Raw genomic sequence first — 15,835 nt, forward strand, 5'->3', positions numbered from 1 at the left:
AAAAGACTTACAGTCATAGAAACAAGGGCCAGCCTCACCCTGAGGCATTGACGTAAGCTTGTGGAATGCGGGGCCTCAGGTTGCCAGGAGTAGCAAAGAAAAGGATAAGACATAGCAAAAAAAAAAAAAAATGTGGACAGCTGAGGAACTGTCAGCCTTAGTTGTGCGTAATGATTCCTAATACTCACCTAGTCCAAAAAGGAAGCTTTCCGAAAGGGAAGTGGTTTCCCCTTCCCACCCATCCACTCCCCGACCCTTAAAGCTCATTTCTTATTTCAGAAACACTCTGACCCTTTATCTCTTTTCCAGATTACTGATAGTCTTAATCACAGTGGCTCAAACCAGCACGGCAGTCAAACATCTCCCTTTGCTCCCAGCTTATTCATTAATAGCTAGGGAAGCTAGGGAGAGGAAGATATGAAGGATGTGATAACAGCAGATGGTCAAGGTGGTGACTGGGGCATTTTCTAATACAGTAATGATCCGAGCTCACTATTCCAGAGTGAGACCAGGCCTGAAGTCAAGAAGATCCAAGTTCAAATCCAACCTCAGACCTTTGTCAATTGTGTGATCCTGGGCAAGTCACTTCACCTTGGCCTCAGTTTTCTGCTCTGTAAAATAGGAATAATAGCACCTACCTCATGGAGTTGTCCTCAAGTAAGGTAATAAGTTCCTGGAACATAGTAAGCACTGTTTTTTTTATTGTTTCCTGTTCTGTTCAGTGTTCTGTGACCTCATTTGAAGTTTTCCTGGCAAAAATATTGAAGTGGTTTGCGATTTCCTTTTCCAGCTCATTTTATAGATGAGTGAACTGAGACAAACAGGGTTAAGTGACTTGTCCAGGGTCACACAGCTAGTAAGTGTCTGAGGCTGGATTTGAACTCAGGAAGAGGAGTCTTCCTGACTTTGTGTCCGGCGCTCTCCACTTAAGCTGCCTAAGTACTGCTAGCTATAATAGTAATATTATATTATTAATATTTATTTAAAAATGCTATTATTTTATTATTAATTATCCAAATTACTAAAAATAACAGAATTTAAAAGGCAAGAGGGACCATAGTGACTATCTAGTCTGATTTATACACAAAAGAAATCTGCACTGTAACATAACCAATAAGCAGCTGTACAGACTTTGCTCAAAGAGCTCCAAAACAGCAGAAATCACAACCTCTCAAAACACTTTCTATGTCAATGATGAAGCTTTTCCTGACATCAAGCCTAAATGGACCCTTTATAACTACCATCCTTGGAACTGTTGTGGTTTCATGATATGTTGTGGTGGAACCATCTCAAAGAATTCAAAGTCAGACCACCTCTAATCCAAGTATGAGCATTTATTGAGACTGATGTCTCTCATGAAGTGGGCTAAGTTCCAAGAGGAATGAGCAACTTCAGAGAAAGCAACGTAGATTTTTATAGGGTAAAGATGTAATTACATAACAGAAATTATGAATATTAAAAAGGCAGGAGGGGTTTGTTAAGGGATTAGGTAATAGGGGAAGGGTCCCCTCTATGGTACAGTGGTCAAACATTCTGGTTGTGCTGACTCCAATTGGCTAGCTATTGTGGTCCTGTCTGGTCAAGCTGGATAGGTAGACACTGTGGTCCTGTCTTGGGCTAAATGGATGGTGTGATTGTGGTTGAGTACAAGAACACAGTTGTTGAAATATATGAATTAGATCTGAGGGCAGTGGTTAGCTAGGGGAAGTGGGCCTGCTATTCAGTGAGGCCTATAAGGAAGTTAGACTACTAGGACTGGGGGCAGTTTTATTAGGATTGCATCAGAACCAGAGTTATCCTATCCACACCTCTGGGGTTAGGGGCACAGCACTTCTGCAATCTGGAATATGCACGTAAGAAATTTTGGTCCTCTCTTTGTATCAGAGAAGTCTGACTTTTTCTTTTAGGGGGTGTTTACAGTACCTTATTATAAATTTTAGGTTAAGTATCTGTTCATACACCCTGTGTTGTCTGTTGGCCTTCACGAGTCATCTGTGACTTTGGCAAAGGTCCCCAAAATTCCCATTTAATTTCTTATGTCAACTGCAATCTATCACCACCATGATAGGGAAAATCACTATGTGGAAAGGATCACTGTAGGGTTCCTCTAGAATCAATAGGAACCAATCTAAACCCTCCTCCCCATAAAAGTCCTTCAAACATTTGAAGACAGCCATCATGTCCACTCCTCCCTCCTCCCCCCTCCCAAATCTTCTTTTCTCTAGACTGAACATGACCACTTACTTTAACAGATTCACATCTGTCATGGACTCAAGACCTTTCCCAAATTTATCTACCCTCCTCTGGACACTCTCCAGCTTATCAATGGCATTCTTAAATTGTGATACCCAGAATTAAACAAAATCTTCTAGAAGCTATTGAACAATAGGATTTCTTATTCCTGAGATATTTCATATTCCTGAAAGTTAAGCCTCTCAATACAGTCCAAAACTGCATCAGCTATTTTTTTTTTTGGGGTGTCATATCACTCTAATGACAAATTGGAGCTTGAAGTACACTAAAACCCTGAGAATTTTTTCAAGACAAAGGCTGACTATGCATACTTCCCCTACCTTACACTTGTGAGGCTGATATTTTTGAACCCAAGTGTAAGATTTATATTTCTCCCAAATGAATTTCCACATTTTTTAAGTTGTCAGAAAGAATCTCAATTCTTCCATGCAGCATGTTAATGATCCTTCCCATATTTATCTAAAGTGTTTTGTAAATCTTAACTTGCAACATGTTAGCTATTAATAGCTATGTTTTATTATTGTCTGCAAATCGGATGAGCATACTATCTCTCCTTTTATCCAAATCATTCATTAAAATGTTAAAAATCCTAGGACCAAACAGATTTTTGGAATACTCCACTGGAGACCTCTTACCACATTAATGGGAGGTCATTAACAACCACTTGCTGAGTTTAGCCCTCCAACAACTGCCAAATCCACATCCTCCATCTTCTCCATGAGAATAGTTAAGAGACCATAAGGTTTTGCTAAAATTGAGGTGAACAATATCCACAGATTTCCTTTCATCCACTAGTTCAGTGATACTGTCAAAAAAGAAAATAAGGTTAGTTGGGCATGACCTGTTCTTCAAGCAGCTAGATGGTGCCATAAATAGAGTACTGGGTCCTAGGTCAGGAAAATCTGAATTCAAATCTGGTGGCACCTACTACCTGTGTGACCCTGGGCAAGTCACTTAATCCTGTTTGCCTGAGTTTCCTCATCTGTAAAATTAGCCAGAGAAGGAAATGACAAACCACTCCAGTATCTTTGCCAAGAAAAACCCAAATGGGGTCATATAGAGTCAGACGTGACAGAAAAATGACTGAACTGAAATCTGAACTACACTTAGAAAAAACTTGATATTTTCCTTCCTCATTGAAACTCAGTACAATGCAAATAAAGTCTGAATTATTGGTATGGTATGTTTACCTATAGCAATGTTTCTTTTTAAACCTAGGCACCCTCCCAGACTTTAAAATAAAGAGAAGAGACTGATCTCTTGTGGTCAAGCACATTCCTCAATCAGGAATCATGGGTCAGTTCAAAATCAAATAATAACTGTGCCAGTTTTGCTCACGGTTAGGCAATACCCCTTTCCTAAACTTTCTCCAATCTCAGTTTCATCACCTATAAAATGACTGGACCAGCCATCTTTGAAGGTCTTGCTTCCTTCCATGAAACTGGTGTAACTGGAAGGAAAGTGATAGATTTATTCACTTGGTTAACTGGGAGAAAAGCAAAATGGTGGTTAATGAAAGGTCTCTGTTTCCTGACTCGGAGTATGTGTAGATGTGATCTAAGTGTTTCCATCTGCTAAACACATGATGAAGATTTGCAGTATTGATTGGCTGCATACTAAAGAACTTTAGGACTTTTAAAAAGCCAGGACCTAACATGAAATCAGTCATTTTACTATCTCATAGGACTCTGGGTGACAGAGACAATATGTAAGGAGAGAGGTTTCAGGACTTACTATCCTAGGCCTCCATGTGGCCTATGAATATAGAACTCTAATCTTGGCATCTCTGTATTTGGTCCTATTTGGGTTTGGACAAAAGAGACTGAAGATGTCTATGCTCTTGTGAGCTTTGAGAGTTATGGAGAATCCTGTGTTCTCCACTCAAATTGAACAACCACTCTCATTCTCTCTCACATTACATTGAGACATCAGCTCTCCACTCATCTTTGTTCTAGGCTCGTCAGTGATGAGCTCTGCTGCAAATTCTTCCCTTTCTCGTACAACAGGAGACTGGTTCCTCATAAAATAGTCAATAACAACATGATGCTGTTTTTGGCTGAATACAGTTTGTTTCCTTCTTGAAGCAAGAACTTGTTCTAGGTCTAGGAGAAAGGGGAAGAAAAGTTTTGGAGAATTCCAGGTGCATCTCATCCCCTGACTAGATCAAATTAAGAATAAAAAGCTTTGAGACACTGTCAGCTCACCCTTTCTGAAGCAGTGGACACAATTGGGCCTTTTTCAATCCTCCCTCCTTTGATTTTCCTAACATTGCTTTCTCTACTTTGGCTCTTTCCTTCTACCATTTCTTCCTCCTCTTCTTCCTTTACTATAAGTGCTCCAAAAAGTCTGTCCTTGGATCTTTACAGTGTCACTTGTCTCTGTTCCTTTTTTCTGTACCCACCATTTCTAACCAAATTCAGTTTTTCATTGTTTCTGGCTTTCCTATTGCAATATCCTCCTAAATAGACATCCTGGCTCCACACCTATCCTATTTCCTGCCACCCCTACCTGCATGACATTGGTAAAGAATTTAAAGATGTTATCCCTCTGTCTGTCTCTTCTCTTCCTCCTCACTTCCCAAATCACCAAACTTTCATTTCATTTCCAACAGAGAGAGGAAAAATGGATAGTGCATCCACAGTTATAGGGGCTTTAAACCTGGTAGCAAGTCAACTACTTAGGCTGGCTTCAGTTTCCTCATCTGTAGAAAGAAATGGGAATAGCTGACCTACAGAGTTATTTGCATTTTTCCACCTCTTGTGATCTTCTGACCAAGTTCCTTAACCAGCTATTCAAGGCCCTAAACATTTTTTATTTCTATTTTACCCTCTGATTCTAGAATATCAAGGCAGCTTTCCTTGACAATTTCTTGAAAAATATCTTATGCCCAACTAATAGTGAATGTGTGTGTGTGTGTGTGTGTGTGTGTGTGTGTGTGTGTGTGTGTGTGTGTGTGTGTGTATGCGCGGCAGTGGGGGTTTGAGTGATTTGCCCAGGGTCACCCAGCTAGTAAGTTTGAGGTGTCTGAGGTCAGATTTGAACTCTAGTCCTCCTAACTCTAGGACCACCTAGCTGCCCCTCCCCCTTTTCAAGTAGTAACAGAGACTTTATTTACTGAAACAATAATAACAGCTTAGCTCAGGTGAGTTTTATAAATGAATCTTTATTTCTAGATTAACATAAACTGTGCTAAGCCACGCATTCAACTGGATCTGTGTGGACATCAATCAGATGGCACTTGATGACTGGAATGACCGTCTTTCCCAAAGGTTTGAGACTTGTGTTTGTACCTCTTCTTAGATCTGCCTTCAGAACTTTCTTCATAGTGTGAGTTGTAGTTTCTGTCCCGATGCTTCCTTTTTTCCTTCCTGTGGGAGCTGCTCCAGGACTTCTTAAGCCATGTCTTATCCTCCCTCGAATCCCTCCTTGAGGTCTCTGCTTTCTCAAACTGACCTTGGCAGAGCACAGGTGAGTCACTTGAGTACTTATGACCTTCTTGCCACTCTGGAAGTGAGCCCTTCTCAAGGTCTATAGGGGCAGATTTCCCAAAGTCAACTCCTTCCTTTTCCTTTCTGGTATTGTGTCGGGATGCTGTGGAGGATGATGCAGGCATTCCCTGCTTATCCGTACGCACTCTAACATCTTTGTCCTTTTTCTTCCTTTTTATTTCCTTTTCACGCTTTTTCACAGGCATCTCATCTTCAGAGAATTCAGCTGAACTAGGAGGTGGAGTTTTAGCCCCACAGCCCTTCTCCAGGAGCATTCTGGTTACGTCATCCAGATTCCTGGAATCCTTGGGGGGCCGATAATTAGCCACGTGGTCCACTCGGATAGTTCTTCCTTTTATCTTGATCCCGTTAAAATTGTCAACGGCCAAAATTGTGCTTCTCTGATCCTCATAGCAAAGAAAACAGAATCCTTTGGACTTTCCAGTCTTCTTATCTCGTATTAGATTAATGTTAAAAATTTCGCCATATTGAGAAAACACACAGATGATATCTCCTTCAGTCAGTTCGTATGGGAGCCCTCCCAGAAAGATCCAAGCGCTATTCTTGTATTCGGAGTGCCAGGATACCTTCTCGGCCACCTGGAGCTCCATCTCTCGCTCGTTCAACTCTTTGATAAGCTTAACCTTGGTCAGGGCATTCATCCTGAGGTACTGCGCGGTCGGCGTCTCTCTGAGTTACCTAGACCACGCAGCCTGCAGTACAGAGAAGCGTTTGCATTCTCTCCTTTTATGTACGAGAAGATACCTCCCACAACGAACTACTTCCTGGTGGGGTCTCTTATCTAAGTAGTCAGGAGAAAGTAGGTGTGAACTCGGACTTCAATTGTACTCCCCCCCACACACCCAGCAACCAAAACAACCTTTTGCTAGAAGAACAGTGGACACTGGACAAAAGAACCTAAATAAGCCTAGTAATAAGGAAGGTTATCCTGGGTCATCTCCAGTCATCTGATGAGTATCTGGTCACTGGATTCAGATGGCTCTGGAGGAGAAGTGAGGCTGGTGACCTTGCACAGCCCTCCCTCACTCAAAACAAAGTCAAGTGCAAGTCATGTCATTATTTTTCTGATGGCGTGGTCTTCTTCGGCAACGAAGGACGAACAACACAACAAAAAGGTTATAAGAAGCTAAAACTATAAAGTGCAGAGGAGGTGAATTTCTTCCTCTGAGACTTCCCTAGATCAGTGAATTCATAAGTGAATCCGTGAATTCACACCTACTATTTGTATCCTCCCTGTGGTAGAGCATTCCGAGCTCCTATCGGTATGATCAACGACAGTCACGTTGAAAACTTGACTCTAGCACAGAGATGTCACTTTGGTCCTCTTCCAGAACAAAGTACAGCAACCAATCGAATTCCCAAGTCCAGAGCTGTCCCTACATTTCTGGAGCATGGTTTTACAAGGTTGGCAGCTGAAGAGAACTGATGTGGGAAAAAGTCAGGACTTCATTCAGCTTCCATGGCACCAGACCCTAAGCTGATGGTCCTAAGATCTCAAGAACCCTTCCTCTTAAAATTTCTCTTTATCTTTGCATTTCTTCCCAACTCACCCCCAATGGGAGCAACCTTGGTTTTGCTCCCAATTCAATAGAATATGCAATACTTAAGTGACTGGGGGAGAGGCATGCAATTTTTAAAAATTTTAAACTTAAATACAAAATGAGAAAAGAAAAAAAAAGGCATGTACACAGCAGACCATAAGACAGGATTCAGCATAACACAATAACTTTCAATTTCAAGAAAATCTATATAATACTACACATTGTTTTCAAAACTGACAGGCTTTTCTTTGCTTTCTTGTTGGTTTTCTTTTGTTCTGTGCTATACATTTTTTAACTTTATTTTCCCCTCCCCCTCCCATACTAAAGAAGGCTATAGCTAAGAGTAGATATTCATATACATAGATACATATCTGTATATAGATATATGCATATACAGATATATTATTATAGATATACACTTACATAGATATAGTCATATACATAGATATCTACAAATATACACACATATACACATCCACCTGTCATACATTTCTCTGAAGGTGGATGACATCTTCCTTCATAGATCCAAATCTTTCCATGTTTTGCTAAAGCAACCAGCTCATCATTTCCTACACCAGGATTCCTACCCAATCACATCCTATCTGAGAGATTGTCTATGAACTTTTTTCCCCTAATTTTCTTTATCCTTCTATTCCTATATAGATTTTATTTGTATAAGAAATTTTTAACTTCAAACGATCAAAATTATCCTTTTTGCACTTCAACAATATTCTCCCTTGAAATATAGTTTAAAGTTTGAGAGTGCTGATTCTACTTCTTTTTAACTCTTCTTCTGGGTTTCTTTGAAGTTCCTGACCTTTGCTCTTCCAAACAAATTTTGTTATTTTTTTCTAACTCAGGATGTTATTATTTTTTTTTTTTAGTAATTTGATTGTGATGGCATTGAATAAATAGATTAGTTAGATAAAATTGTCATTTAAAAATTATACTGACTTTATCTACCTCTGAGCAATAAATATTACTCCAATAAAAAGCAAAATAAAACAAAGAAAGGTATGGAGAGCAAGCCACCAGAGTTCAGGACTGGGAGTCATGATGAGATGTTTTCAGAAGCCAGACAAGGAAGAACAAAGTACCAAGGGACTTCCTCAAAAGACATGCCCACTTGTCTGTGGTGCCTCAAATGGAAATGAAATTGGTGGCATGAATACTATTTTATGAAACTTCTTTATGTTTGAACCCATCGTTCCCAGGGACTGAGGTGGTATAGGGGAGAGTGTGCCCCCTAGGTGTTAGGGGAAAATGCTTGTACTTCTGGTCTTGCCTCAACTTCAAAGTAAATATCTCTTTGTTAAAAGCTAATTGATATTAATTGGAACTGGGGTGCTAATCAGCAGCTGCTGATAGCAGGAGAAAATTTACCAGAATAGGGGCTTTAACTGCTATCATGAAAGGAGTAACAGCCCAACAGCTAAGGGATACCCCTAGAACCCAGTGGAAGGAAGGAAACAAGCATTTATTTAAATGCCTACTATGTACTGATGTGGAAAGCTAGATGGTGGAGTAGATAGAATATCAGGTCTGGAGTCGGGAACATTCATTTTCTTGATTTCAAATCTGGCCTCAGGCACTTCTTAGCTGTGTAATCCTGGGAACATTACTTCACCCTGTTTGCCTCAGTTTCCTCATCTATAAAATGGGTTGGAGAAGGAAATAGCCACACACTCCAGTATCCTTGCCAATAAAACCCCAAATGCGGTGACCAAGAGTCAGACACGACTGAAATGACTGAACAACAATGTATGAGGCACTGTGAAAAGCACTTTACAAATTCATTTTACATTTAACAAATATATTTGAGTCTCACAACAGTCCTGTGAAATGGGTGCTATTATTATCCCCATTTTACAGATGAGGAAACTGAGACAGGCAGAAATTAAGCAATTTGCTCAAAGCTACATAGTTAATAATTGTTTGAGGATGGATTTGAACTCAGATCTATCAGACTCAAGACCCAAAGCTCTATCTGGTAGGGCCACTTAGATGCCTCTAAATGTAGACATGTAGCTCATCTCTTTCAGGAAGAATGCGGTCAGAGTGTTGCTACACTAAGAAATCTCCTAATCAACCATCTCCTAATTCTCCATTTCTTGCTGTCCTTCATTTCTGTCCTCCACTCCCATAGCTGATATCTTTGTTCATACTGCCTCCCTTACTCAGGCTGCCCAAAACAGAAATGATCAACAGAACTGATGTAACAGAACTTACACCTGCCCCTTTTCCAAACTTTCCTGCTTCTGTTGGGGACACTACTTTCATGCATCGGTCTCCTGCACCCCTCCATAGCTGAGCAGTTGGCAGATTTTGTACATTCCAGTTCCATGCCATCTCTTTGATCTGTCTCCATCTGCCTACTACTGTCACTGAGGCCCTTATAGCTTCTCACATGGACTTTGGCAATAGCTTTCTAATTGGGTCTCCTGTTCTCTAATCTACACTTCACCCAGTTACCAAAATAATCTTCTTTCAGGTGCTAGTGTGACTTTGTCCTGCTTACAGACCTTCAATGACTGCTAGTGTCTCAAAGAAGGAAGTAATCCACCTTTTTGTTCATCATGGACAACTTTGGCAGTCTAGTGTAGTCTGTGGATCCCTTGTCATGGTTGTGTTTTTAGATGCATTGAATAAAACTGTGAATCAGAAATCACAACTTTGTGAAACCTATGTGAAACTGGATTTATTGCAAGAGAAATGAATATGCCTGTGGAACACCTATACAGGTACAAGGGGTTCACAATCCAAACTGAGGCTGGCATATTTATGAGGGTAACAAAATACAAAGGATTACAACGGAAACCAATTCTTTTGAAATAGAGTCATTAAAAGACCTTTTTAAAAAGAACACAAATTTGTGGAATATAGATTAAGAATCCATGCTCTCAGACTACGTACAAACTTCTCTGCCGCCTCACCATCTTGTCCCCCTTCCCCTCCCACTCTTATTACATAAGCCTCCCTTTCACATATTTTCCAACCAGTCTTTATATGAACTTTATACTACTTCCTGTCTCCATTGCAAAAGTTACTTGTCATTCTTGGAAAGCCCTCCCTCCTCGCATCTGCCTCCCAGATGCCTTCCCTTGTGGATGAGCTGCAACTCTGCTTCTTCCTCAGTTGTCAGTTCTATTACTTTTGTTATTTAGTCATTTCAGTTATGCCTGACTCTGTGACCCTATTTGGGACTGTCTTGGCAGAGATACTGAAGTGGTTTGCCATTTTCTTCTGCAACTCATTTTATAGATAAAGAAACCGAGATAAACAGGGTTAAACAACTTGCCTAGGGTGACACAGTGTCTGAGGCCAGATTTGAACTTAGCTCTTCATGACTTCAGGTCTACCACTTTATACGTTGTGCCTTCTAGCTGTATATACCTTAAACAATTAGGTAGGTACCTAATTAATGGCAATAATGACTTTCCATTCATTTGGGAAGTGGTTACATTATTTGGATTCACCTTGCATATTTTCCACTGGGCTAGAACAGATTGCCATACTTTACATATAATTATAGTATCAAATAGTGAAAACTGCAATAATTCAACCACTTTATAGGATTTGTTGTCTGCAGTGATTGAGACTTGACTTCTTGTACTTAACAGAGTCATAGGATCATAGATTTTGGCTTGGGAGGGATGTCAGAGGACATCACATTCAACCTCCTGACTTTACAGATAAGGACAAGGTCCAGAGAGGTCAGATGACTTTTCCTGAGACATTCACATTGTAAGTAGCAGAGACCAGATCTGAACACTGATCCTATGATTCCAAATCCAATACTCTTTCCAAGGAATAACTTTCCAATACAAGGTAAACTCCTTGAGGAAAAAAAGTATTTTGATTTTTGTCTTTGTATTTCTAGGTCCAGACAATGGCTTATCTAGAGTTATCATTTCATAAGTATTGGTTGATTTGAATTGAAAAAAGAAATTGGATCTGATTTAAGTAGTTTATTTTACTGTTGTTGCTTTCTGAGTTTATTAAATGAGCTGCTGAACCAGATTTCCCGGTCAGTGATTGTTCTTCATGACTTGATAATCTCAGGCGATAAACATTGTGGTTTCATTGTTTAGTTTTCCGTTAATTTGTGGCATGGGTGGACAAGGAAAACTATGTCTACAGTGACACATCTTTTCTTTATACAAACTTCCAACCACAACATGTCACTGTGAACTGAAAAGATGCTTCTTTACTTCATTCAAAAGCACCTATTTGAGTTCCCAGTTTTATTATGACATTATTTTGCAGGTTAGATCAATTATCAAACTTCCCCAGTTAAAAAAATGTCTGTCTTCTTCATATAGACTAACAGAACCCAACAAAAGAGACCTACCCCCCGTAAACACTTTAGAAACAACAGCACCTACAACAATTAGCATTTTATAGTAACATAAAGTTTACAAAGCACTTACATGCTACCTAATTCAATCCTCACAACTTTGGTAGTCAAGTGGTACTATCATCTTTATTTTACAGATGAGGAAACTGAGCCTGAGATTTACTTACCTAAGATCACAAAACTGGTAAGTGTCTAAGGCCAGATTTGAACTCGGATTTGCTATGCCACCTAGTTGACCAGAGCCAAAACCCTGGCCAGTCAATGACCCCAGTCTTGGAGAGGACACAAAGACATGCAGCCTTGAAAAAGGGGGACTGGACAACCCCATGTGAGAAGGGAACAAAGTATATGCATATCACTGTTATGAGATATATAGGTGGAGTCCCTTCCCTTCCTGATTTTGTACTCTAGTAGGGGAAATACATTAATAAAATGATATGAGACAGAATGGGATGGTGACAAAAGAGGGATGTAATGTACTTTAAGAAAAATTGAAGTGGCAGAGTGCCAGGCCTAGAGGCCTGTGGGCTACCCGAGTCTTTCTTACCTCACCTCCCGAGGTCTTCGCCTGGCCAAGCCGGGTGCGCATATGAGAGAAAGGACGTTCCAGAGTCGAACAAGGGTTGAGCTTTATTTCAGGGTCTCGGTTACAAGTGCAGGGGATTCTTCCTTAGGAGGGAGAGAGAGAGGGATCTCCCAAGGAGGCAAAGATCTTACAATAAGAGATTCGAAGTAGAAGTATAAGCGGGGAGAGAGGGGGAGGGGAGAGAGGAGAGAGGAAAAGCAGAGCCTTGTTGTCCTGTCTGCTCCGCGCCCCTCCGCCCAAGAGAGCTTTCAGGCTTTCCTGATCCTACTTAAACTCTTCAGCAGCATAGTTTGCATCTGAATACCGTGCTGTTAGATAACAATAGTGTGCCCAGATCCGGGACAATCTCGAGGGCGGGGAGAGCTCTCTCCCATCACGTTTCTCACGGGAAGAGGCGGAAATACATGAGATAGCTCGGTTCACCTCGATTCCCAGCCATTTCCTGGGGGGTCTTGTGAGAACTCTAAGATTTAGAAGTTCCCACCTTTACCCACCCGAGACTGTCCACATGGAATTGAGCTTCCAACCCTAGCAGCAGAGAATATATTCAAGCTGGAAGAAATGAATGAAGGAGATGATAAGCTTTGAAGGGAGCCAAGAATTTTAACTGGTAAATTATAAGAAAAAGCATTTATTAAGCACCTACTATGTGCCAGGCACTGTGCCAAGGTCTGAGGATACAAAAAAAGTATAAATAATCCTCACCGAGAAGTTTCTAGTCTTAGTGGGGGAGACAATATGCAAACAATGATGTACACAAAAATTTTATATGGGGTTAACTGAAGATGATTTCAAGAGGAAGACAATAGCATTAAGGAGGAAGAGGAAAAATAGAATGGGAGAGGGTTGGAGAAAGTTTATGAAAACACACAGAGGATAGAGTGTGCTCTATCTTGGATCAGGTGGTCATCCAGCTGGACTGGTACGTAAAGTGCTTGAGGTGGTCCAGTGTCAAACCAAAGAGCTCCCCTGTCAATAAGATCCAGACACAGAGCAGTATACCTCTGGTGGTGAGAGCAATTCATCAGCAAGTTTAGGCACCAGTTGTTATTCAGTTGTGTCCAACTCTTCATGAACTCATTTGGGATTTTCTTTGTGAAGATACTAGAGTGGTTTGCCATTTCCTTCTCCAGGCCATTTTACAGATAAGTAATTGAGGCAAACAGGATTAAGTGACTTGCCCAATCACACAGCTAGATTTGAAATCATGAAGATGAATCTTCCTTCCAAGCCCAGTACTCTATCCACTGTGTCACCACCAGTTACTGAGAGGCAATAACCATCAGGGAGGAAACTGTCTTGTCAGTTGCTTGACAATACATTGTTCCCATGTTATTGGTGGTGTTCTGCAATATGTGCAGCAGAACTGACTGATGCTCTACCTAAAGCCCTAAGAATCTCTGAGACTGGTCCTAGGGGGGATAGTCTTGTACTGAGATGTTACTTTGGCTTTGTGACCACAGGACTATGATCTTTACCATATTCGAATTTCAGCTCAAGATAGCATTCAGGGATATCATAAGCAAGGTAGGGGAGCAATTTTGCCTGTCGTACTTAGGGAATTTTAGGGAAATTTTAGGGAAAATTTTACCTGTCATATCTAGGAATAAGAAAAGAGTTCATGATGAAATAAAAGATAGAGAGGATTATGGGAAATAAAATAGATAATTGTAATTACATGACTTTAAAAAAGGGTTTGCACAAATAAAAGCATAGCAGTCAAAATCAGAAGGAAAGTAGGAAACCAGAGGTGGGGGTGGATTGTGGATTTTTAAAGTAAATTTCTCTGATTAAAGACCTCATTTCTCAAATATATAGAGAACTAAGACAAATTTGTAAAAATAAGGGCCATTCATTCTCTACTTGATAAATGGTCAAAGGATATGAACAGGCATTTTTTTCAGAAGAAGAAATCAAAGTTATCTATATTCATATAAAAATGCTCTAAATAACTATGAGAAATGAAAATTAAAACAACTCGGAAGTTCTAGCTCATACCTATCAGGTTGGCTGACATGACAGAAAAGGAAAAGAACAAATGCTAGAAGGGATGTGGGAAAATAGGGACACTATTGAAGTTGTGAACTGGTCCAAACATTCTGGAGAATAATATGGAAGCATACCCAAAAAACTGACAAACTGAACCCTTTGGTTCAGCAATACTGCTACCACTAGGTCTATATCTCAAGAAGAGCAAAGAAAAAAGGAAAAACTATCCTCTCCCCAAGTCCTTCTTCTCATTAATGTATTCCTTTTCCTTTAATATATGTTGGACAACAAATAAACCTTGAAAGATAATTCTGAGGTGGATAAGGGAGTGCTTACACACCCTGATCTTAAATTCTGGAAGCCTTAGGCTTAATTCCCTCTCTCTTTTGAACTTAGAACCTATCAGTAACTACCCTCATATCAATAGTCCAACCCCCACAATCTCAGCCAGGAATGTTGGGAATTTCATAAAGGGGCCTCCTTTTGGCCTTGAGAGGAAAGCCAGCTACGTCCAGGATTTTCTCTCTTGTTCTTCCCTTGCCCAGTTCATCTGATACAGTAGACTTGGTAAGTACTTGGAGTTCCATCATCCTCAGAGCCTTCTCAGAGTCCCATATAGGATAGCTAAGTGTCCTTGAAGTCCAAGGCCAAGGGTTAAAAGAAGATGTGTACCTTGTACCAGCTCCACATTTTCTGAATTTTCTGATATGTCTTTAACATTGGCTATTCATTTTGCTTAGCTGTTAACTGGGGGCAATAATGTTTCTCACTTACCTCAATATTATTCAGTTATAATAACAGATTTGGTTAAACACTGTAAATGTCAGATATAATATTTTATTGCTCATTATCAGCACATTTGCTTCTACTGTTAATAGTCTAAGACACTGAAGAATGCCTTATATTTTGAAGAAAGGTGATTTTAAAATGTAAAATATATTCTAAACAGAAGGGAGAAGAATCTTCATTACAAAGACGGGAACCTTAGTTTACGTGTTACTATATGTTGGGAAGAGGGGGAAAGGAGGAAGTGTAGTTTACTAGATAATACATATGTCAGGAAAACAACTGAAAGGAGATGAATACATGGCATATATTATTGCATTATATATGTTAGCATAAATCTATATGTATATTACGTCATCAACTTCCCAGCATATAATTTATTGTAATTATATATGACTAACGTTTTAAATCTTATTGACATATTACATTATTTGCATTTCCAAATATATCTTTCCCTCTCCCCACTTCTCTCAGCTTCAGTTTACTCTTCTGGGAAAAGAGATAATAATACCTGCTTCACAGGGTTATCATGAAGATCAATTGAAATGACAGTTAAAAAACACTCATTGAAATGAGTTAAAGCACTTAACTCTTCTCTAAGGTCAAGCTTGGATCTTGTGATTACAAGTTGCTTTCTTTCTTTCTTTTTGGTCTTTCCATATACATTGTTCAGTTGCAATAAATTTTCCTTATTCTGATTTCTTAAGTCTTCATCAGGTTAGATATCTTCCCATGTTTCTCTGAATTCTCCACTCATGTGCCACTATTTGTTGAGTAATGGGGTCCCTGCTTTGTATCCTGTGCTCTACTACCA

The 15,835-nt window shown here is 39.9% G+C and overlaps 1 protein-coding gene and 1 long non-coding RNA gene across 2 annotated transcripts in view; one reads left to right on the forward strand and one right to left on the reverse strand.

Moving 5' to 3' along the window:
• Window positions 1–15,835, forward strand: part of LOC140514204 (uncharacterized) — a 97,182-nt gene that overhangs the window by 14,055 nt on the left and 67,292 nt on the right. The window lies entirely within an intron of this gene.
• LOC140514202 (RNA-binding motif protein, X-linked 2-like) lies at window positions 5,397–12,192 on the reverse strand. Its single transcript, XM_072624312.1, has one exon. The coding sequence runs from the start codon at window positions 6,401–6,403 to the stop codon at window positions 5,477–5,479; it is 927 nt and encodes a 308-aa protein (XP_072480413.1). The 5' UTR covers window positions 6,404–12,192; the 3' UTR covers window positions 5,397–5,476.

Source organism: Notamacropus eugenii, chromosome 7 (genome assembly GCF_028372415.1).
Source record: "Notamacropus eugenii isolate mMacEug1 chromosome 7, mMacEug1.pri_v2, whole genome shotgun sequence".
NCBI lineage: Eukaryota > Metazoa > Chordata > Mammalia > Diprotodontia > Macropodidae > Notamacropus > Notamacropus eugenii.